Source organism: Lynx rufus, unplaced genomic scaffold (assembly GCF_022079265.1).
Source record: "Lynx rufus isolate CCGP_SWC_20201006 ecotype Redwood Valley unplaced genomic scaffold, mLynRuf1.p SCAF_25, whole genome shotgun sequence".
Classification (NCBI taxonomy): domain Eukaryota; kingdom Metazoa; phylum Chordata; class Mammalia; order Carnivora; family Felidae; genus Lynx; species Lynx rufus.
The window spans coordinates 7,032,539-7,057,542 of NW_025814840.1; the positions used below are offsets into that span (position 1 = coordinate 7,032,539).

At 42.1% G+C, this 25,004-nt stretch overlaps 1 protein-coding gene across 2 annotated transcripts in view; it reads left to right on the plus strand.

Moving 5' to 3' along the window:
* Window positions 1-19,096, plus strand: part of MINPP1 (multiple inositol-polyphosphate phosphatase 1) — a 52,752-nt gene extending 33,656 nt beyond the window's left edge. The window contains exon 5 of one of the 2 annotated variants that reach the window (XM_047088707.1): window positions 13,598-19,096. In XM_047088707.1, coding sequence (XP_046944663.1) covers window positions 13,598-13,994 — 397 coding nt within the window. In that variant the 3' untranslated portion in view covers window positions 13,995-19,096. The remainder of the gene's footprint in view (window positions 1-13,597) is intronic. The other variant, XM_047088708.1, reaches the window with a different exon arrangement.
* The last annotated feature ends 5,908 nt before the right edge of the window (window positions 19,097-25,004 follow it).

Consider the following 25,004-nt stretch of genomic DNA (forward strand, 5'->3'; position numbering starts at 1 on the left):
TCTGGAGGGAGAATATACTCTTTTTTTGGTCACCCGTATTCTCGTGGTAGTGGTTTTTGTTCCTTTGTTTTTTTAATTAACGAACTTAATTTTTTAGAGCAGTGTTAGGTTCACAGCAAGACCGGGCAGAAAGTACAGAGTTCCCATAAATTCCCTCCCCCACCCCAACACACACCACACCACAGCGGGACCTTCGCTACACTTGATTACCCTACACTGACACGCCTCGTGGTCACCAAAGTCCACGCTTACGTTAGCGCTCACTCTTGGCGTTCTACGTTCTCTGGGTTTGGACAGATACACACCAACATCTACCCACCGTTGTAATATCCTACACGATAGTTTTACTGCCTTCAAAACCCTCTGTGCTTTGCCTGTTCATCCCTCCCTACCCCCAAACCCTGGCAACTACTGATCTTTATACTGTCTTCATAGTTTTGCCTTTTCCAGAATGTCACATATTTGGAATTGTACGATAGTTAGCCTTTTCAGAATAGTTTCTTTTACTTAGTAATACGCATCGAAGTTTCCTCTGTGTCTTTTTTTTTTTTTTTAACGTTTTTTATTTATTTTTGGGACAGAGCGAGACAGAGCATGAACGGGGGAGGGGCAGAGAGAGAGGGAGACACAGAATCGGAAACAGGCTCCAGGCTCCGAGCCATCAGCCCAGAGCCCGACGCGGGGCTCGAACTCCCGGACCGCGAGATCGTGACCTGGCTGAAGTCGGACGCTTAACTGACTGAGCCACCCAGGCGCCCCCCTCTGTGTCTTTTGATGGCTTGGTATCGCATTTCTTCTTAGAACTGAGTAGTATGTCATTATCTGGATGCACCACAGTTTAGTTACCCCTTTACCTACCAACAGGCCTTCTTGGTTGCTTCAAGTTTTGACAATTATGAATAAAACTGCTGTGAACATCCACGTTCAGGTTTTTGTGTGGACACAACTCTTTAGTTCATTTGCATAAATACCAGGCAGCACAATTGCTGGATTGTATGATGAGCATATGTTTAGTTTTGTGAGAAAAACCTCCAAACTGACTTGCACAGTGGCTCTGTCCATTTGCTTTCCCACCAGCAATGAATGAGAGTTTCTGTTGTCAGCCTTTGGCATTGTCAGTGTTCTGGACTTCTGCCGATAGTGGAGTGCTGTCTCATTGTTTTAATTTGCAATTCCCTAATGATGTATAATGTTGAGCACCTTTTCATATGCTTAGTTGCCATCCGTTTATCTTCTTTGCTCAGGTTTTCTGTTCAGGCCTTTGGCCCATTTTTAAATTTAGAGGGTTGGTTGTTTTTTTGTATTGTTGTGTCTTACGAGTTTTTTGTATATTTTAGATAATTCCTTTATCAGATATGTCTCTTGTAAATATTTTCTCACAGTCTGTGACTTGTCTTTTTATTCTCTTGACATTGTCTTTAGTAGAGCAGAAATTCTTACTTTTAATGAAGCCCAGATTATTAATTTTATCTTAAATGGGTCACGCCTTTGGTGTTACATTTAAAAAGTCCTTGCAATACCAAGGTCATCTAGGTTTTTCTCCTACGTTATCTTCCAGGAGTTTTATAGTATTGAGTTTTACATTTAGGTCTGTGATCCTTCTGAGTTAATTTTTGTGAAGGGTACAAGGTCTGTGTCTAGGTGCAATTTTTTTCACATCCGGTCTTCCAGCACCATTTGTTGAAAAGATTGTCTTTGCTCTATTGTATTACCTCTGCTTTCTGATCTTTACTTTGTCAAAGACCGGTTGACTCTATTAATAGGGGTCTATTTCTGGGCTCTCTGTTCCTTTCTATTGGTCTGTTTGTCTTTCGCCAGGACCACACTATGTTGATTACTGTAAAATTACTGTAAGTCTTGAAATCAAGTAGTGTCGATCCTGCAACTTTCTTTTTCTCCTTCAGTGTTGTTTTGGCTCATCCATATTGTTTTGCTTCTCCGGGTAAACTTCAGAATCAGTTGTTGTTATCTACAAAATCACTTGTGGGATTTTTATTAGGATTGTATTGAATCCATAGATCAAATTGGGAAGAACTGACATTTTGACAGTATTGAGTCCTCTTTGATTCTTTCATAAGAGTTTGGTACTTTTTCTTATATAGATCATAGACATATTTTATACCTAAGTATTTCATTGTGATGGTACTAATATAACAACAATGTTTTTAATTTTAAATTTCCACTTGTTTATTGTTGGCATATAGACAAGCGGTTGGCTTTTATGTATTAACCTTGTAGCCTGCAAACTCGCTATACATACTTATTAGTTCCAGGAGTTTTTTGTTGATTTTTTGGATTTTCTACATAGACAATCATGTCATCTGCAAACAAAGCCAGTTTTATTTCTTCCTTCCTAATAGGTATACCCTTTTTTCTTGTCTTGGAGTGTTAGCTAAGACTTCCAGTATGATGTTGAAAACTAGTGGTGAGAAGAGACATCTTTGCCTTCCTTGTACCTGATCTTAGCAAGAAAGCTTTGCATTAAGTATGATGTTAAGTGTAGCTCTTTGCATATGTTCTTTATCCAGTGGAGGAAGTTCCTCTGTTCCTAGTTTGCTGAGAATTTTGATCATGACTGAGTGCTAAATTTTGTCACATGGTTTTTCTGAAGCTCTTGATAACATGATTTTTCTTTTTTAGCCTGTTGATGTGATTGTTCGCATGACTTTTGAATATTGAGCCAGCCTTGACACCTGAGATAAATCCTACTTGGTTGGGGTGTATAATTCTTTTTATACATTGTTGGTTGGATTCAACTTGTTAATATTTTGCTTAGGATTTTTGTGTGCTTCTGTCTTCATGTATATTGATTGGTTGTGTTTTCTAGGGGTATCTTTGCCTAACTTTGGTATTAGGGTAATACTGGTCTCAGAATGAGTTAGGAGTTCTTTCTCTTTGCTTCTGTTTTCTGGAAGTGCTTGTAGAAAATTGGTAGAATTTCTTCCTTGAAGGTTTGGTAGAGTTCACCGGTGAATCCTTCTGGAAGGAATCCTTTTGGGAGGTTATTAATTACTGATTCAAGTTTTTAGTAGATATAGGCTTACTTGGATCATCTATTCTTGTGTTTTGGCAGATTGTGTCTCATGGAATTGGTCCATTTTATCTAGGTTATCAGACTTAGCAGGTATGGAGTTCATAATATTCCTTTATTATCTGTTTAATGTTCATGGGATCTTTGGTGATCTCATTTCTTTCCTTTCTGATATTAATAATTTGTGCCTTCTCTTTAGTTAGCCTGGCTAGAGACTTATTGATTTTATTGATCTTTTCAAAGAACTAGCTTTTGATATTGTTCATTTTTTTCTAAAGATTTCTCTGTTTTAAATTTCACTGATTTTTGCTCGTATTTTTAATTTTATTTTCTTCTGCTTACTTTGGATTTGATTTGCTTTTCTTTTTCTACATTCCTGAAATGGAAGCTTAGATAGTTGATTTTAGATCTTTCTTCTTTTCTAATATAGGCATTAAGTGCTATAAAATTCCCTATAAGTACTGTATTCACTGCATCCCACAAATTTTTGATAAGTTGTGTTTTCATTTTCATTCCATTCAAAATGTTTTCAAATTTCTTTGGAGTTAAGTTTCTTTTGAGAGTTCTTCTTTGACCCATGTGTTATTTAGAAGTGTGGTGTGTAACCTCCAAGTATTTGGGGGTTCTCCAGTTGTCCTGTCAGTGATTTCTAGTTTCATTCCATTGAGCGAATGTCACACAATTTCTGTTCTTCTAAATTTTTTAAGATGTGATTTGTGTCACAAAATGTGGTCTCTTAGTGAATCTTCCATGTGAAGTTGAGGAGAATGTATAATCTGCTATTGTTGGATGAAGTCCTCTACAGATGTCAGTTAAATCCAGGTGATTCATGGTCTTGTTGAGCTTAATTTCTCTTTACTGACTTTTTAGCCTGCTGGATTGGTCCATTTCTGGTAGAGGATTGTTAAAGTCTCCAACTATAAGAGAGAGTTTATCTGTTTATTCTTGTAGTTCTGTCAGTTTTTGCCTCATGCATTTTGTTCTGTTAGGCACATACCTACATACACATTCAGGAATATTCTATCTGCTTGGAGTAGTAACCCCTTCATCAATATGCAATGCCCCGTTTATCCTTAATAACTTTCCTTGCTCTGCAGTTGGCTCTGTCTGAATTTATATAGCTACTCCTGCTTTCTTTTGATCAGTGTTCATTAGCGTGCTATATCTGTCTCCGTTAGTTTACTTTTAATCTGCATTGAAAGTGGGTTTCGTGTAGGTAACATGTAGTTGGGTTTTGTGCTTGGTCCACTCTGACAATCTCTGTCTTTTAGTTGGTATATTTTGTCCGTTGACTTTTTCAGTGATTATTAATACAGTTGGATTAATATCTACCATATTTGTTACTATTAGCTGTTTCTTGCCCTTGTTCTTTGTTCCCATTTTATATTCCACACTTTTTCTAACTTCTGTGGTTTCAGTTGAGGATTTTATATCGTTCCATTTCCTCTTCTTTCGTAGCATATCAGCTGTATTTCTTTTTTTGGTGGTCGCCCTAGAATTTGCCATATGCCTGCACAACTAACCTCAGTCTGCTTTCAGATAACACTGTTAGCACTTCAGGGGTAGTGCACGCACCTTGTAACAAACTGTTCCCAGTCTTCTTTCCTGTCCCTTGCGTCATTGCTGCCATTCATTTTACTTGCACATACACATACGTGTGTGTGTGTGTGTGTGTGTGTGTGTGTGTGTGTGTGTTTGCACGCATGAACATGCATATATAATCAAGTGCGTTATTGCTATTATTATTTTGAGCAAATTATTATCTTCAGGTCAGTTAAGAATAAAAAAATACAGTAGCTCAGTGGGTTAAGTGTCCGACTTCAGCTTAGGTCATGATCTGTCGGTTTGTGAGTTCCAGCCCCACGTCGGGGTCTGTGCTGACACCTCGGAGCCCCGAGCCTGCTTTGGAATCTGTGTCTCCCCTCTTTCTCTGCCCCTCTCTCTCTCACACTCTGTCTCTCAAAAAATAAAGAAGTGTTAAAAAAATTTTTTTTTTAAATCGTAAACATTTTTATTTTACCTTCACTTATTCATCTTCACTGTTTTTCTTTATGTAGAGCTGAGTTTCTGACCTACAACTATTTCCCTTTCTCTGAAGAACTTCTTTTAACATGTCTCGTGAGACGTGTCCACTGGCAACAAATTTCCTCAATTTTTGTCTGAGAGAGCCGTTACTTCTCTGTCACTTTGGAAGGATGATTTTGCATGGTACAAAATTCTATGTCGGTGGGCTTTTTCTCTCAATACAGAAATACTTCATTGTCTTGCTTGCATGACTTCTTTGAAGATTTTTTTCTTTATCTTTGATATTATGAAGTTTGAATATGGTATGCCCAGGTACAGTGGGTGGTTTTTTTGTGGTTTTTTGTTTTTATTTGCTTGGCGTTTGAGCTTCCTGGATCTGTGGTTTGGGGAAATTCTCAGTCAGTATTGCTTTAAATATTGCATCATTTTCTGTCTTTCTCATCTCCTTCTGGTATTCCCATTACACATGTTAATTAAACCTTTTGTGATGGCCCCACAGTTCTTGCATATTCTGTTCTGCTTTTCCCAGTCTTTATTCTCTGTACTGTTCAGTTTGGGAAGTTTCTGTTGTTATGCCCCAACTTGGAGATTCTATCTGTGTCCAGGTTACAGACACATTCCTCGCTTCTGTACCATGCTTTTAATGTCTAGTACTTTTTTTTTTTTAATATATATATATTTTTTTTCAACGTTTATTTATTTTTGGGACAGAGAGAGACAGAGCATGAACGGGGGAGGGGCAGAGAGAGAGGGAGACGCAGAATCGGAAGCAGGCTCCAGGAGCCCAGAGCCTGACGCGGGGCTCGAACTCACGGACCGCGAGATCGTGACCTGGCTGAAGTCGGATGCTTAACCGACTGCGCCACCCAGGCGCCCCTGTCTAGTACTTTTTTGATTCTTTCTTAGAATTTCCATCTCCCTACGTACATTATCCATCCATTTTTGCATGTTAATATTAGTTGTTGTTTTTCTTTTTTATCCTGGGAGAGGTGGATGCACAAGCTGGGGAGAGAGAGAGAGAGAGAGAGAGAGAGAGAATCTTAGACCCCATGCTCATGTGACGTGGGACTCGATCCCATGAACCATGAGATCATGACCTGAGCTGAAATCAAGAGTCAGATGCTCAACCAACTGAGCCACCCAGGCGCCTGTGAAGCCCTTACATATTAATCATAGTTAAAAATTCCTGGTAATTCCACCCTTATCTGACATACCTGATTCTGGTTCTGATGTTTTTTCAGTCTCCTTAAACTATGTTTCTGCCTTTTAGTATACCTTGTAATTTTTTTGTTTACAGTGGGCATGACGCACTGGATACAAAGACCTGTGGTAGATAAGCCCTTAGTAATGTGGTGGTGAGGTGTAGAGTCCTGTAGACCTGAGATGGGGTCTCAGCCTTTTGATGAGTCTGTGGCTCAGGCTGTGAACGACACCAGTGCTTCTCACTTCCCCATCCTTAGGTGGCACAGGATGGGTGGAGGTGGCTAGAACCGGGTATTTCCCTGCCCCTAGGTAAGTTAGACTCTGGTAGAACAGTTTCTCCTGAGGGTAGGCCTTGTTAAGAGGAATAGAAAGCTCCGTGTCTTTCAGAATGGTTCCTTTCCCCTCCCCCTGCCAGAAACAAGAAGGGATTCACTGTGAGGACCTGGCTGGGTTCCTGGAGGTAACACTCACTAAGTGTGGGTGCTCCCCAGGGTCCCTCGATGTTTTAACTCTGACTTGTCCACAGGCTGGGTTCCTGGAGGTAACACTCACTAACTGTGGGTGCTCCCCAGGGTCCCTCGATGTTTTAACTCTGACTTGTCCACAGGCTGGGTTCCTGGAGGTAACACTCACTAAGTGTGGGTGCTCCCCAGGGTCCCTCGATGTTTTAACTCTGACTTGTCCACAGGCTGGGTTCCTGGAGGTAACACTCACTAACTGTGGGTGCTCCCCAGGGTCGCTCAATGTTTTTAACTCTGACTCGCCCATATTGAGCCCCTAGCCATTCGTCACTAACAGTTGGGGTTTTCCCAGCATGCCCCGGTGCCCGCCGTCTGTGTCTCCAATTTGGGGGGTATCACTTTGCCTTGTGAACTTTGGCTCAGGTCATGATCTCACGGTTCGTGGGTTCAAGCCCTGCATCGGGCTCTGTCGCGCCCTCTCTCTCTCTCAAAATAATACATAAACATTAAAAAAATATATACCTAGAGTTTGATATTTTGGCAGTTGAGTTTCAAACAATAAAGTAAAAATCAATTTACGTGTTGCTTAATCATTGTAAGAAAAGAAAAAAAGCATTCTGACGTTCTTAACTATAAGGAGATCCCTGATTTGTACTAGAGAGTATAAAATGGCTGAAAAATTATTGGCTTTATTCTTTGGAATTTTATACCTCGTAATTATAAGTTAGATGTTTTACTTCTACTTTCTTGGGGAGTCTTGAAGAAGATTACATTATTACATTTAATTTTAACACTGGAACCATTAAGGATTACTAAGATGAATTTGGCTAGGAAAACATAAAATAGTGAAGAAAAACAATTATGTTGGAAACTGAAGTGATTTATATTGTGAACTATAATTTAATGGAACTACTTTTGAGTTAGTACAAAAAATACTTAACATTCTTTTAGATTTCTTACCTTATTTAAGAGTGTGTTAAATTCTTTTTACCTTAACCCAACCTAGACATTTAGTGAGCTCTGAATTCTTTTCTTTTTTTTTTTTTAATGTTTATTTATTTTTGAGTGAGAGAGAGAACACAAGTCAGGAAGGGGTCAGAGAGAAGGAGACACGGAATCCGAAGAAGGCTCCAGGCTCTGAGTTGTTGACCCAGAGCCCGACATGGGATTTGAACTCACAAACTGCAATGTCATGACCTGAGCCGAAGTTGGCCACTTAACCGACTGAGCCACGCTGGTGCCCCTGAAATTTTTTAATGCCAAAATCAAGAAAGAGATTTTTAAAATTGTGTAAAACTTGGAAGTGCTTAAAAGAATTTTTAGGCCACTTCAGGGTTTCAATTTTATGTTCATGTTGATAATATATTTTATAAAATATCCTAAGGCATTCTTTTCTATTTAATAAGCTTTTTCTCTATGGGATAAAATTTCTCTAAGCTAGATTTTTGATAGTCTGCTTTCTTGACATTTTTGAAAAGCCATAAACCAAACCAATTAAGTGTCTTGTATGCTCAATAAAGATTTGTGCACACACATTTATGACTGATTTACATATAGCCCATGAAACGATCCTTCTTTTCAGGTGTGGATGAAACAAATCAATAGCTAGTGTGTTTCTAGTGAGTTAAGAGATCACTTAGATAAGTAAGTTAACCCCAGTTTTTTCGTCTGTTAACGGGCGATGATAATATCCACGTCGTAGGGTGAACCAGCCGTGACCCTTTACTGAGCCACAGTGGGCAGCATTTCTGTTGTAAGACTTACTAGGAATGTATTTGTGACCCTGCTGAGACACCGTCTCCTCTAAGTTCACCCAGCTCTTCCCCAGCCAGGAGGGTTTGCTTCCCTTTGTTCAGTTCCCTTAACACTTACACGAGTGCTAATCTGCAAGAGCCAGGAACATGTTTTATTCGGATTTTTTGTTCTTTCATCTTTATAACCTTTCTTATTTTTTCCTCCCCTTCTAAAAACAGATAAGCACAAACAGCAAAAAACACCTAGCATGGTACCTGGCACTTGGCAGCGAGTGATCAGACCTGTCACCCCTATAAGCTTAAAATATTTTTATCTGGTTATTGTAGAAAATACAACCTGCAAATAATTGTAAGTTCCTTATTTCCTACATACACATTTGGATTTGCAAGCAAATTAGTGTTTTCCGTGTTTAAGACTGTTTTGGGGAAGGCTATGTTAGTTTTCGCCCCATAATTAGTAGTTATCCTTGTCTCAAGTTATTATTATTGTATTGGTGAATTTAACTATTGGTGAATTAACTATTTGCCTGGAATACTTTTTTATTGAAGTATGATTAATATACCGTGTTATATTCGTTCCAGGTACAATGTAATAATTCAACAGTTCTGTACCTTATTCAGTGGTCACCATAAGTATAGCCACCATCTGTCACCCAACAGCGTTACCTTACCGATTATGTTTTCTATGCTGTACTTTTCATCTCTGTGACCTATTTATTTTGTAACTGGAAGTTTGTACCTCTTAATCTGCTTTATCTATCACATGCGTACCTCCCCCCTGGCAACCACCAGTTTGTTGTCTGTATTCGAGAGTCTGGGGTTTTTTGTCTCTTTTATTTCCTGTTTGTTCATTTGTTTCTTAAATTTCATTTAACATAATACCCTCTAGGTCCATCCACATTGTTGCAAATGGGTCCTTTTTTATGGCTGAGTGATATTCCATAGTGTGTATATACCACACGTATAGAACACCTCTTTATCCATTCATCTGTGAATGGACGCTTGGGCTGCTTCCTTATCTCGGCCACTATAAATAATGCTGCGATAAATGTAAAACATTTTTTTTTAATTTAGATGTATCAAATGGCAGAAGACATTAATTTTTGTTAACAGAGCTCCCTGTGTAAATCTAATATATAAACTAACTTGATTTCCCATAAAATTCCTGAGTATTTTCAAAGCATAGTTTTCCTCAACTTTCTTCTAAAAAATAGCTGATTTTCACATATAACTGACAGTAAAGCAAGTCAAAACAGAAAACGAAGTTTGATTGCTCTTTCTACGTAAAGAGCCTTCAGGTTTAAAACTTACATGTGGGTCACAACCTAAATTTATTTTTTTCTGTAGCTTGGGTGTCATTACTGCGACTTTGGACTCATGATTTGTACATAGCCGTGTTGGTTTCTTCCCTTTCCCTAGCACACATTTTTTTGTACATGTGCTTGTTATTTGTCTCATACCTTTCTTTCCATTTTCTCTTTATCTGATTGACTTTTGAGTCCAAGTATATGGGGCTGTCGTCACCACTGTCTGTCATATACTCCTATGTGGGTATGCTGTATACAGTTCTACGCAGTAGTCACGAGCCACACGTGCTCGTTCATTCGGCACTTGAAAATGGGGCTGGTCTGTATGGAGAGGTGCTGTGAGCATGAAGTACACACTGCATTTCAAAGACTTGATAGAGAAAAAGAATGTAAAATAGTTCATTGATAATATTGCTGTAATTTGTTGAAACTAGAAAATTTTGTATCGTATATTGTCTTACATTTGTTGGAGTTCCTCAGTGGGGAAGAGAGGAGAGTTGCTGACTGGTCTTTCTGCAGGACTCTGGAGGTATTGCTGCGATCCTTCCTGACCTCTTCCCATCAGGATGAGAGCCTGTCCTGGCTTTGCAGTTGCTTCCTTGTACTAGATGACTTAAAACGTAAACCAGAGCAGGTGACCCTCAAACAACAACAGATTTAAACTGGGTGGGTTCACTTATATGGGCGTTGTTTTTTGTTTGTTTGTTTGTTTGTTTTCAATAAATGCAGTGTAGTACTGTGAATGTAATTTCTCTTTCTTAGGACTTTCTTAACATTTTCTTTACTGTGAGAATACAGCGTGTAATGCATATAACATACAAAATATGTAATATATTGCATTATGTATGTATACACTGTAACATGCAAAATGTGTTACATGTATTATATACAGTCAATAGTATATTATAAAAAACAGCAATCAGGGCGCCTGGGTGGCGCAGTCGGTTAAGCGTCCGACTTCAGCCAGGTCACGATCTCGCGGTCTGTGAGTTCGAGCCCCGCGTCGGGCTCTGGGCTGATGGCTCAGAGCCTGGAGCCTGTTTCCGATTCTGTGTCTCCTTCTCTCTCTGCCCCTCCCCCGTTCATGCTCTGTCTCTCTCTGTCCCAAAAATAAATAAACGTTGAAAAAAAAAAATTAAAAAAAAAAAAAACAGCAATCAACTGTTTATGTTATCAGAAAAGCTTCCAATGTATTATATACAGTCAATCAGTAGTCTATGATAAACAGTTAACTGTTTATGTTATCATCGAAAAGGCTTCCAATCAACAGGAAGCTAGTAGATAAGTTTTTGGAAGTTAAAAAGTGGTACACAGATTTTTTTAAATTTATTTTAATACATTTATTTATTTTTGATAGAGACGGAGCACAAGTGGGGGAGGGGCAGGGAGAGAAGGCGACACAGAATCCAAAGCAGGCTGCAGGCTCTGAGCTGTCAGCACAGAGCCTGACGCGGGGCTCGAACTCACAAACTGCGAGATCATGACCTGAGCGGAAGTCGGATGCTTAACCGACTGAGCCACCCAGGTGCTCCGGTACACAGATTTTCGACAGCACAGAGGTTTGGTGCCCCTAAGTCCTGCATTGTTCAAGGGTCAACTATATTTTTACATAACTTACTTTATTATGTATTACTATTAAGTTCCATTATATTTACATTATGACAGTGGTATTAGCTTTGGCTTGCATTTATTCAAATGTATAAAGGCACCAGGTAAGTAATGAATGAATCCATCTTGGTTAGACAGTGTGCAGTGATAGATGTCCTGGGCAGTGGGTATATATGTCCTCTCCGGAGTAACCTTATTCCTGCTCAGCTAATTATTGCCTTATGGGAGTATATGTTGTCAGGTCTTTTAGGTTTTCAAGAGGAGCCAAAAATCTGTGGATTTTTAAGAATCTGAGATCCACCCAATCTTTAAAGACTGACAAATAATGCAAAATTCAAAACTAGTTATGCAGATGAAACCAAATATAACTATGGTCTAAATGATAGTGCTTTGTAACTTTGGGCCTAAGGGGATGCTTCTTGGAAATAAATACAGATTTTAAATATTTTAGATGACTGAATTAAAAAATACACCAATTAAGAAGAGGGAGTAACCCCCCCCCCCCAGCTCGCTCTTCTTGAAGTGCTTATTCCTTTTTAGAGAATATTAATCTCAGAATAGTGGATAATTGAGAAATAGTATGTTACAGTTTCTATGTATTTTTTGAGTATTTCTAGTACTGTATACTTTTATTTTTTGTAGGGATGTTTTTCTGCTCCTTATTCTTCTATTTACTTTTCTATCGCTCATTTTAATGTGCATTTAGTTTCTCTGAATATTTAGAAGGCGGCTCACGTCAGGTTGCTTCTTTAACCTCCTGGGTCTCCCTTCTTTGGTACTATATGTGTGTGCTGTTCAGAAAATGGCAGGTTGCTTTCTGAGATCTCCTGGTTCTGGTTTGCTGCCCTGACCTTGATCCGACTGGCGCTTTTTTTGGTCTTTGCTGTCCCTGTCCGACTCAGTCTTGACTCCCTCCCAGCAGCTTCTAGTGTGTGCAGCCTCTGGGCTAGAATGGGGCCTTGGAGTGGCTGTTTCGAGAGTTCCCGGTAGCTAGATTTCTCCAGCCCTGGGAGAGGTCTGTCGTGGTCCTCTCTGCACCCGCCAAGTGTGAGCTCTCTCAGTACCTACCAGGTGTGAGCGCTCTCGGTACTCACCAGGTGTGAGCTCTCTCAGTACCTACCAGGTATGAGTTCTTTCTGCACCCTCCAGGAGTGAGCTCTCTCTGCACCCTCCAGGTGTGAGCTCTCTCTGCACCCTGCAGGTGTGAGTTCTCTTAGCACCCACGACCAGATGTGAGCTCTTTCAACACGCTTTTCCACACGGACACTGATCATGTTCACGTCTGAGGCTGTTGGTGATTCACTGAGAAAACCTTTCCCTACTGTTATTTGTAAATGTTTTCGTTGGGTTTGGGATCTGCTCTCTAGTTCCGTCTGAATTTGTGGGGAATCATGAAGGTCCAAACCTGCTCAAATGCTGCTGTCCACTGGGAAACCCAGGTGCTCCAAGTGTGTAATGTGGTGTGGGGCTGGCAGGCTAATCGATTAGACGGCTCAGTGTGTTTGAGCAGATTTACAGATTTTGTTTAAGAGCAAAGTTATATTCTTTCTATTAAAGACCTAGCTCATGGTGTGGAAAGCTGTTGTATTGCTGGCCCTGTGCAGACTCCACTCCAGCCACAAACACAGCAGGGCGGCTGGAACAGGTTGTCTCTCTACCCTTTGCGGTTCTCTCCCAATGTAGTGCCCAAGGCAGGTCTTATAAAACATTGAAGGAGTACATGAGTTACCATTCACTGTTCAGACAGGTTTTAGCCAAGACCTTGACTTGAGTATTGCTTGTCCCCATTTCCCAGATATAGATACGGTAGCGCCTGAGGTTCGTTCAGAAGCCCTCCGTGGAGTAATCAGTGTTTACTAAAGGCCAGTGTGCTCAGTTTCCTTCACGGAAGGGCCATACGCTTTTGAAATCCACATCTGCTTCGAGGTCGTTAATCTCCTAGTAAAGACTCTCTTCTCTCTATATAAAGAATAGCGTGTGTGCAGTGTTTTAGATGGATTTGCAATACCACAGCGATCCTGAACTGGGAACTTAACCCTGAGTGTAAAACATTCAGTTCTCAGCCACACAGAACCTTAGCCGTATTGTTGGCGTCTGTACATAAAGATTTGAAAAGGTGAGAACGTTGTGTGCTCCTTCTCACTACTGTAGATATTACCTCCACGACATGAATACATACACATATTTTTTCTCCATTTGTCTTTCAAGGTCTCAGCCAGTTTCCTCTCCAGTCGTCCTGCAGTTTGGTCACGCGGAGACCCTTCTTCCACTGCTCTCCCTCATGGGCTACTTCAAAGACAAGGAGCCCCTGACGGCTTACAATTACAAGGAACAGATGCATCGGAAGTTCCGAAGTGGCCACATTGTGCCCTATGCCTCGAACCTCATGTTTGTGCTTTACCATTGTAAGAATGCGAAGACTCCCAAAGAAGAGTTCCGGGTGCAGATGCTATTGAATGAAAAGGTGTTGCCATTGGCTCACTCCCAGGAAACTGCTTCCCTGTATGAGGATCTCAAGGAGCACTACAGGGACCTCCTCCAGAGCTGTCGCACCAGTGACGAGTGTGAATTACCAAAGGTGAACAACACGTCTGATGAGCTATGAGTCACCGGACAGGATCTTCCGTCCGTCAGGGAGCGACCCCACGCTTGGAGTGGCTGGGCAAGCCGCGGTTGCAGGAAGCTTTCCCAGTACTTGTGTATTGCTGTCTTTTCACAGAAAGACGTCGAGTTTCTTTTTGAATCTGGACAGGGATGTGTAAGCAGCGGTTCTCCTGGGGCAGCTGTCTTACGGGGGAAAAGTCTGTTGGGAAAAATAGCCGGCACTGCACGTGTTGACAGAAATTAGGTTCTTCCTGTTTGTAGAAGAACTCCCACACTGACACAGAATATGATTTCACAGTGATCCTTGAGGGTGCTGGAGTCACAGCGTCTGCCCCAGGGATGATCGTAACTTCACGGTTGTGCTGCCCTTCGCTTTCCCGCAGGTGGCACGGCTCTGCTGTCATCCGTGTGCCGCGGAAAACAGGCGGAGCCCCGGGAGCGTCACTCTGGAAGAAGCTAGCCTCTCTAGTTAAGGATTTGAAATGATATTAAGAAATAGAGTGTGATTTTCAAAGGACACCTTCACCGAAGGAAGACAGAGTATAATAAAATAGATATTTTATAAAGTATCTGAACACTTTTTCAGTAATTCCTTTTGACCTCCTGGTGAGTCTTGCGAGGTCATTCTTTCATTACTACCTTAGCTGCTCTGCATTTGTAACGGTGGAGGGACAAAGGGGACCATTAGCAGCGAGTAAGACCGAAAGAATCAAAGTTTCTTAGTCGGTTGCTTAGCAGTTTGGTTTGTTTGTTTTTTCATTCTATCACTTTGCCTCTTTTTATATTTTGCCTCTATGTGAAATGTATCTTTTGGTTATTTATTGCTTTTCCATTTTCCCCCTTCCCGTCCCCACCCCCCATAAAGATTTCATCCTGGCTGGCTTAGTTTCATAGATCTGAACCCATTTCTCAGATACTTCTGAGTTTTGTCAGATGCTGTGAAAGTGTTTGCTATAATAATAAACAGAATTCTTGTGACTTTATTATCAGGTCTTTTCTGCTGTGTTGATACAGGCAGTAAATGATGGTAAAAATTGGAGTTTCAAGCAGCTTTGACTAAATCAGGCAATATAAGGCAGTTTTATTCTGATAGAAATTTCCTCAAGTAAATTTCCACTTCTTTAAGAGAAATGGAAATGCATTTTCTTAAAAATCTAGATAAGAAGCATCACAACTATCTACTGAAATTATAAAAGAAGTTGCATAGACCATCTGTTGATGATTGATCCTCAAATGAATTACGTTCATGAAATAGGTGATTAGCTGGTAAATACTGCTGGTGCACCAGTATGCCTCTGATTGTCCCTGCAAAGGTCTGGTGTTCTCTCTCTCTCTCTCTCTCTCTTTTTTTTTTTTTTTTGGTAAATGGGCAAAGAAGAGAATACTATAACCAGCGTTCATGTCCATCATCCTGTTTGTAGATCCAAATAAGGACAGTTAAGGTCTTTTTTGTGTTCTGTGCCTCGGGGTAACCAGCATAAAATTTAGTATTCTCACCATTCCCTTGCCGCATGACTCTTGGAAACTTGCAGTATTGTTGCGGGGACTCAATTTTCTGTGAAAGGACATATGGTACATTTCATTCTTGAATGAGGGATTTACTTTAACTGCCGTGTCTTCTCTTGAAGATTTTCCTCGATCCTGATTATTTGTCACAAATTAATATTGTCAATACATCACTACTTGAGTACGCATTATATGTACGTACACTAGACTCAGAATATAAGTATATAAAATAGAATGGACGTAGTTCTTCCAAGGGGCTTATCCTACAAGCCCTTAACATTTACTTGGTGTCTGACACAGCGACTAAAGAATTTTTGATTTACAGACTTTCTCCTGAAAGTTTAAAGGTCTCATGTGTTAAGAATCGTTTAATTTTATTGCTAAAAGGACCATATAGTCATCTTAACAGTGAATTCTTCAGGCTGGAAGGTAAGTGTGGTCCAGTTTAAGCTAATGCTACAGAGATCGTGTTTATTCTGGTGCTATCATTCCCATTTAGGATATGCCTGAAACTGAAGAATTTTATGGTAAAATCCAGCGGTCTTCTCCAGGATGGGATATGTAAAAAAGTTGAACATCGAAAAATGATCTTTGGCTAACAAGTTCATTCATAATAGGTGACCAAATCACTGAGTTAAGCCAAAATTTACTGACTGCTGGTTCTGACATTTTGGTCGATTCATAACAGGCTGTGGCCATGAGCCATTTTTCTGTCTAATCTACAACTTGATGTATGTGTGCGTTGTACTTACTGTTTTTTATAGTCATGTTATCATTTTGAGGTTTCTGCTCTCCAACCCGTCATCATTCACTTGATACTATTTTTGCATATAATCCTGATCGTCATCTTAACACTGAAGGCAGCACTGAACTTGTAAAGAAATAAGAGCTGTTTTTTTCCAGGCACAACCAACTTTTGTATCTTCCCTTGGTTGCTTTCCTCTTATCACCTGCAGAACTGATGCATGCATGCCCTTAAATATCTGGGAGCCACACATACGACCAAACCAGAAGATGTAAGTGTAAGTTTTCAGAATATATTTCTCTAAGATGGGTATTTCATGTGGTTCATTAATGATCCTTGGAATTCGGACTGTCTTCTGCCAAATGGAAGCTGAAAATAAATATTTGCATTACCATACAATTTGCCTACATGTAGCTGTCTGGAACTTACTTCCCAGATTACTGCGTTCCCTCCTAACCATTCTTCCCACTCCCTTAGCATTTCCCTCCACTCACCCAGCCGCTCTGGCCACTCTTAAGCACGTTCACATCCTGTTAAGCTATCTTTTAGTGTGGGTGGGTGTGTGTGTGTGTGTGTGTGTGTGTGTGTAATAGTATTTTTGAGAAAATGCCACAGCAAAAAAAAAAAAAAAAAAGTCATGTTGTTCCAATGAAAAGATTTGTAGTTTGAGCATCCTACCTAGCAACCTGGGAGGACGTTAATTTTTAGAGCTGTAGCCGTATGGGGAACTTGTGGCTCAGTATGAGGTGGAGTATGTGACTCTTGATCTCCAAGTTGTAGAGTTTACGTAAAAAAACCAAACCGTTTGGTCATTACTGAAGTAATACATTGTAAGATAGAGGGATTCTTCATCTTATTCTAAAACTAGTCTCAACTCAACACCTTCCATCTCTTCCCGGATTTTGAACCATTATTTAGACTCCAGCAGTTCGTGTTCACGCTTTTGTTTGATGTACTGGGAGAACAAATGTTTGTTCGCTAAAATGATAGCCTTCCAAATTCAATAATACTCCTAGTATCATGAGAAAATTCCATGAGACTATTGTACAGGATTTCTGAAATAGCTAACATGGAAAATCAAGCTGGGGTGGAAATCTATGGATACTACCTGCTTTTTTCTTTAGAGTTCATGCTGCCGACCTTGGTTCTGATTGTCTTTTGACCAAACGTTAACAGTATGGGTGCTTTTGGAGACTTTTTCAACAGATACTCTGTTTCTAAAAAAAAAAATCCAGTTTTGATACAGATTCTACAGATGGTGGTGTATGTCTTTGTATACCTCCAGATGAGAAAGCTCTTTTTAATTGGTGAGACACAGTCTTCGTGGAGATGGCAAGAACACTGGCAGTGCCCTAGCCATAGTCCCTCTTCCCCTGGCAGACCATTAGTTCTCTTCCTGATGTCTGCCCTTTCCCTTGCCTTCCCGAGATGGCGCGGACAGGAGACTGCTCTTTCTTCTGTCTGCAGTGTCGGCTCCCTGACATTCTGTCACTCTTTGCCTTGGGGGGATCACGAGGAGAGCCCGGTTTCCTGACTTGACTATTTTTAGACAGTTAAAGGTTTTGTAGTCTCCTTCCCCTACCTGAGTTCTCTCCCTGGTGGGGAAAAAAACAATTGGCTTTCAGAGGTTTTTTGGCCGTTTGACTACTAAGATGCCTGGAAAAGAGTCTGAGGACAGATTGAGATGCTTGGGACAGATAGAAGCAATGCCCTGGGGCCTCTTCCTCGCTGAGACCAGTGCCTGAGACTCCCAGGTGCCTATAAGGAGCCGGAAGCCGCGGGGATTCTGTGTTAGCCTGGTTGCCAAGTCTTCAGGCCTGTCTGAGAGGGAAATGGGCTGGCACAGACAGCCCCGTGCAGCTTTTCCAAACAGGTAGTGCTGATTTTTGCCTCATCACCTGCTGGAGGGAGGAGATTAAGTTGTACTTGCTTTTCAAGTCTGGCTGTCAGCAACCTCGTTCTTGAAAAAACAGAAGCCTAGCTGGGAGACTGGCCTCCAAGAGCTTCAAAGAACTGTTTACTTTGACAGGTCTAAAAGCTCTGGTTCCTCAGTATTTTACAAGCACTGTTGTAGATCGGGGTGCACGTATTTGTTAGTATTTGCCCAAACGGATCCGCCAAGGCTCGCCTTCAGAGAAAAATCATCTCCTGGTACAGAGCCATAATGTAATGAGAGATTAGATAATTCCCAATGTACCTGGTGTTAACAAGGTTCCTACAAAATAGTGTGTAAACTGATAGTCACCATCGGGTAAGGGAAATACCTACCCCTACCGCGTACTTTAGAAGGTATTTTACTGTTATTCCGCTTAATCTCTGTTGCGGACTGTGAAGTCAGCGTGAAATCCATTTTGCGGACGCAGAAATGAGGTCGAGCATGAAAGTGCCTGGTTTTTTGTTTCGTCGTGTTTTTTGTTTTAATACTTGAAGCTCTATTCAGATGTGTTCGTTCTATCAGTGGTAAGAATGGAATTTCGACCAAGGTCATCTGGGGCACTTTGGTGTGCAGATTGTTTGAGTCATGCACTCTGTATACCACATAAATCTCTTAATTCTGCTCACCAGTGCAATGAAAATGCTGCCTCCCTCTATCCTTCTCTGAAGCCGTTGGCTCTAACTGCTGAGCCCAAGGGAGACAAAATGTCATCAGAGCCTTTCAGATGACCTTTCCCAAGACAGATGGGTTCCTTCCGTCTCCCCAGGCTCAGCTGACTGCACCACGCACCTAGTGGAGAAGGCTTTCCGAAGGGTGGGTTAGTTGTTGCATCACAGACCATCCCTTAAAATTGTATTTGTGGTATTTCAATTTGTTTATTTTTGAGAGAGACACAGTGTGAGCAGGGGAGGGGCAGAGAGAGAGAGGGAGACACAGAATCGGAAGCAGGCTCCAGGCTCTGAGCTGTCAGCACAGAGCCCAGTGCGGGCCTCGAACTCACGAACGGTGCGATCACAACCTGAGCCAAAGTCGGACACCTAACCGACCGAGCCACCGGGCGCTCCATGTATCTGTAGTATTTCAAGCAAGTCAGACCCTGTTGGAGATTCTAGGTCATTTCAGTTCCAAAATAATGGGAATGGTCATTCACTGCGTACTATTTTCCCTTCCATTGCTTCGTTCAGGAAAGCAGCCATTCACGTGGACTCTTTAGCCTCACTCCCATGACTTACCCTCTGGTCCATGAAGCCAGGTTCTTTGAGCACACCTCAGCGGCGGCAGCGGGCAGATGCTTTACCAGATAACTGTGATGCAGCATTCTAAGGGGGTGGGAGGTGCCAAAGGTGAGAATTTACTGCAAGTTGCGTAGGTTACGCCCCGTCAATGATCTCTGCCCCACTCCATCATATAAACGTGCCTCTTGGATTCATTCCCATTGCAAGAACAATGTGGGTTAGAGCACACACCACGTGACTACTGGGTGGTTTTATGTCAGAATCCTGTTCCATACAGGCATTGCTAGAAAATATTTCCCAATCTGAGGACCTGAACACAAAAGTTGATCTCTCAGTGATCATGTTACCACTTTAAAGTGTAGCCTTCAGACCAGCAGCACGGACCTCACATGGGAGCTTGTGCACTTATGTGTGGGATCTTCCTATAATCTGCTAATTCATTTTCCTGCACCTTGGCTGCGGTCGCAGGGTATACAGGGTGGGGGGTTGGTCAGAAGGGCTGTCCTTTGCACTTCGTGAGCTCTCCTGATTCAGTCCCAGCCCCCATTTTCATCTGGACCTTCTCTTTTATCTCCCGTCCTACCTTCTATGGATTTTTATTCCCAGGAGAGTCTCCTCAAAGTGGGGCCATCTCCTAGAGGGGAGCACCAGCAGCTGACGTTTAGGGGTTCACGGGGCCTCTGCTCAAGTCCTTTCAGAGCTGAAGGTAACCCAGCTGCATTTGGGTACTGGCCCTCTACTTTCAGTGAGTACCTGTGGGTGAGTCCCCATGCCATCAGCTACCCCACTGTTCCCATGGAGACGGCGCTTATATGGTTATGGGCCCTGTGGCTCTGTGTCCCTTCTGTTTGGGGAACTCTTGGGGCTACTTCATCAACTTGTACTGTGGATGTTGTCTGTGGGCTGTTGGTTTTATAATCTTTGTTGCTCTGTTTTTGTGGGAGTCAACGGGTCGGAGAAAGCTAAAACATTATGCCACCATTTGCCATCTTCTCAGATTCTCTTTCCCAAGCCTTTTATTTTTTTAACTTTTTATGTATTTATTTTGAGAGAGACAGAGACGGTGCAAGTGGGGCAGGGGCAGAGAGAAAGGGAGAGAGAGAATCCCAAACAGGGTCCACACTCGGCACAGAGCCAAACACGGGTCTCAAACCACAAGATCGTGACCTGAGCCAAAACCGATAGTCGGATGCTTATCTGAGCCACCCAGGTGCCCCCTAAGTCTTTTAGAGGGTCACCACTATTCCTGTCTCTTCTTTGATAAAGTGCCTGTTCAAATATTTTGCCCAACAGTGGGTTGTCTGTCTTCTAGTTATTGAAATGTGTAAAGATTCTTTACAGATTCTGAATACAGATTCTTTATCAAATAAATGTTTTGTAAACATTTTGTTCTAGTATGTGGCTTCTTTCAATCGACACGACGTTATGAGGCTCATTCATGTATCACGAATGGCGGTTCATTCACTCTCATTGTATTATATGAATATACCATAAGTCACCCATTTATCTCTTGACGGACATTAGGGTGGTTTCAAGTTTGTGGCTAGGAGCGTAGCGCTGTCATTAAAATTCTTGTGTCTTTGGTGAACATATATATGCATTTCTAAATCTGTATAGATTCCATTAGGAGCGGAATTGCTAGGTCATACGGTATGTCTGGGTTCACTTTTGGTAGTGACTGCTAAACATTTTTCCACAGCAGTTGTACTAATCCACACCCCCAACAACAGCATGTGACAGTGCCATTGGGCTGACAATACTGCTTGGTATTGCCCATCTTTTCACTTTAACTGTTTGGGGGGCGGGGGCTGTTATCTCATTCTGGTTTTAATTTGCATTTCTCAGGTAACTGATGAGATTGGGCTGCTTTTCAAAGGCCATTACACAGCTTCTCTGGTGAAGTGCCTGTTTAAGTCTTTCCCCCTTTTTCTGTTGGATTATCCACCCTTTTTTTGTTTTTTGTTTGTTTGTTTTAATCTGTAGGCTCTGGTAGCTTTTAGATTTTTCTCTTTACCCTTGATGAAGTGTAATTGTAAGTGTGGAATTGTCTTTGTTCAGTATGAGAGGGTAGACCTCAAAGCTCATGTCTTTCTCCGTTCCGGAACCATCTTGATTTTTCTTTCTTTAAATATTATTTCTCTGCCATTTTCTCCGTCTCGTCTACTGGAACTTCTGTTAGATGTTCTGTTGGATCCTTTCAATCTCTTCACCTGTAAGTTGATCCCCCAAGCCTCTTCGCTGTTGCTTGCTTTTTAACCCTTTGTCTGTGGATACTGCTTTCCAGCTGATGTTCTGACCACATCCATCTGGTGAGGTGTTTTGGGTTTTGTTTTTTTTTTTTAATTCATTACTACTTTTTAAAAGCTTCAATGACTAAAAATACTTTCCAGTACTTCTAATTGGTTCTTTTTCAGATCTGCCTGTTTTAATTTCCATATTTTTGTTTTGTCTTCTTTTTGTTCTCTTACACTGAAGGTTAATCTTCAGTTTGTCTCTTTGGCCATTCTGAACATTTATTTTAAGTCTTTGACAGCCTGTGGCCTAAAATTAATTTTCATTTCCTCCTGAATGAATTCATGTTCCCCCTGTTGATTTTATTTTATGTATGTATTTATTTTTCTCTTCCTAGTTAGATTTCTTTTTGGAAGTGTCGTGGGCACGCTTGTTTAGCATGGAACTTGTGTTTATTTCTGCCTGCCTTTTCCTCTTCCCAGTCTTTCTGTCCTCACTTCGACATGCCTAGTGTTTTCGCAGTTGCCACAACCTAGATTGCCGGTCCCAAGCCACACTTATTGCGATATTGGGGGGGGTGGCTGTGTCACCAAGCCACTCCTAGCCCTCAGCATGGCCCACCGTCCCTCCGTGGGCCAAGGCACACCCCTTCCTCTTGGGCTGTGTCTCCCAGGAGTGGCTGTACGGCACTTTTGTTCATCCTTTGAAGCCCAGGACCCTGCTTTCAAGCAGCAAATCATTGATCTCTCACCTCATTTGAAACATTTTTGGTCCCCATTAAATTTCAGAACTTACAAGCCGAGCCCCCTCTGCTGCTTCCTGGGGAGCGCCAGCCCATCTCGCTACTCTGTGTTACTCTTCTGTTCCGGCTCATGGAATATGTAGTCTGTGTTGCAGACCTTCCGTCTTGTCTTTTTTTTTTTTTTTAATTTTTAAAAAATGTTGATTTATTTTTGGGGCACCTGGTGGCTCAGTCAGTGGAGCATCTGACTTCGGCTCGTGGGTTGGAGCCCCGCATCGGGCACTGTGCTGGCAGCTCGGGGCCTGGAGCCTGCTTTGGATTCTGTGTCTCCCTCTCTCTCTCTCTCTGCCCCTCCCCCCCCCCACGCTCTCTCTCTCTCTCTCTCTCTCTGTGTGTCTCAAAAATAAGTGTAAAAAACAAAATTTTTTAAAATATTTATTTTTGAGAGACAGAGAGAGCACAGGGAGGGTCAATGAGGGAGGGAGACACAGAGTCTGAAGCAGGCTCCAGGCTCTGAGCCATTAGCACAGAGCCTGACACGGGGTTTGAACCCACGAACTGTGAGATCATGACCTGAGCCGAAGTTGGATGCTTAACCAACTGAGCCACCTAGGTGCCCCCCCCTTTTTTTTAATGTTATACCATATTATTACTTAAGCAGAAGAAGTATGTCAAAGTATGGACTTACTGAACCATCTTGACCAGAAACCCAAGTACTGTACGTATTTTTAATACCAGTGGGTACTCCCAAATCTGGGGAAAATTATTGAGCTGCTCTGAACCTCCGTTTATTTCTCTGTAAAACGAGGTCTTCGGACCGAGGTCTTTAAAGTCCCTCCTGCTTCTGAGTTCTGTGGTTGATGTTACCGACAGACAGCCTCTGATTGTGTCCACATTCACTGAGACCATCTGCCGTGGGGCGGGCTTGGAACCACGGTTTCTGCTTTCTGACTCCAGAGCTGTTGCTGCCATGATTACAAACAGCAGGTTGGATAAGGTTTCAAAAGTAGAACCTCTCTGACGCAAAAGTGGACTTTTATGGAAAGAGCAAAGGGCAGCAGTTGAGAAAGAAGCTTTTTTAGTGTGGTTCTTACAATCTCAGAAAACTGGGAGCAACAGTCAGGGCAAGCAACAGGCCTGAAACAGACGGAAGAGGTGGTAGGTAGTTAGTGACGAGGTTTTGGGGGCGATAGTGGGGTTCGCGGGGTCCAGAGCGCACGGCCAAAAAAGAATTCTTGAAGACGTCTTTGGTGCAAAAAGGTGATTTTATTAAAGCTCGGGGACAGGACCCCGTGGGCAGGAAGAGCTGCCCAGGGACCAGGAGGAGAGACTGGGGGAGGTAAAATCCAGGGGAAGTTTCCAGTGAGATTTTCATATGCTAAGGAAGATTCCCAGGATGGTGGAGGCCAGAAACTAGGGTGGTTTTCCCTCCAGCAAAGCATTAGCATTGAGACAGCAGGGGGTTCCCCGAGAAACGTTTGCTCTGCCGGCCTCAATTGTTTGTCAATGGGCTGCAGGGTATAAGGAGATTTCGTTCTATCTGCCATTCCCTCCTGCCTCTGTCCCCACATCACCGTGGAGAGGTGATGTTGGGGCTCCAGGAAATGGCGTCTGTAGGTTTCTGGAGATTTGGCTATTGATAAGATTGCCTGTTTCTGGTGATTTACTAAGATACTTGTCAATAGATGGAGACTCAGGTCCTGCAGGACTGTGATCTATCAGTTAACCCTTTGTTTTTCCCCTTTCCTTCTTGGGCAGCCTGGAGGGTGTATCACGTGTATCCCGCCTGGCAGGGAGGGGGGGTGTTGCAGCCTGTCAACTTGCCTTTGCTCCCTCATCAGTTAGGGTGACAGACGGCTCTTAGGTCGTAAAAAACGGTCACAGTTACCACACCATCAAGGAAGTGGGGCCTGGCAAAAACTACCTGTTGCCTTTGCATTTACCAACTAGACAAACTAAAGAGATAGTCTTTTAAAAGCCACAAAACCTGAAACTTTCAGAAAACTGCTAACGTTTTTTTTTTCAACCAATTAAAGCCCAGGCTCAGGTCCTGACTCCTAGAGTAGCTTCAGGCACCAGCGATGGACAATGAGAAGGCTTTGTTGTGTTTGGGGACAGAACAAGAGTGCTAGACTGAAGTTCAGTCCTGGGGTCTGATGAGGGAGCGTGAGACAGGCTGAGGGGCGAAGCACAAGCTAGCACCCCCCTTCCTGCCCCCCCAGATCAGATGGGATCTGTGTGATGTTCCTTGGACACTCCCACCTACCCCAAAACAGGAAAGGACAAGAAACAAAAAAGAGTCTGTCCGTTTACAAGGAAAAGGCAATCCCATCAATGGCCTAAAGTCCAGGAACTCCCTACTGTCTTAATGTTAATGCTTTGCTAGAGGAGAAAACACCCTTAGCTTGGCCATAGCTAGACCGCCAGTAAGTCTTTAGCCTGTGAAAGTCTATTTGGAAACTCCCTCCTGTCTCCCCTGACTCCCTAAAACAGTCACCCCCAATACTTGAAGCGCAGCTCTTTCTGCCCACAGGCCCTGACCCCAAGCTTTAATAAAATCACCTTTTTGTACCAAAGACGTCTTCAAGAATTCTTTCTTGGGGTGCCTGTGGGTG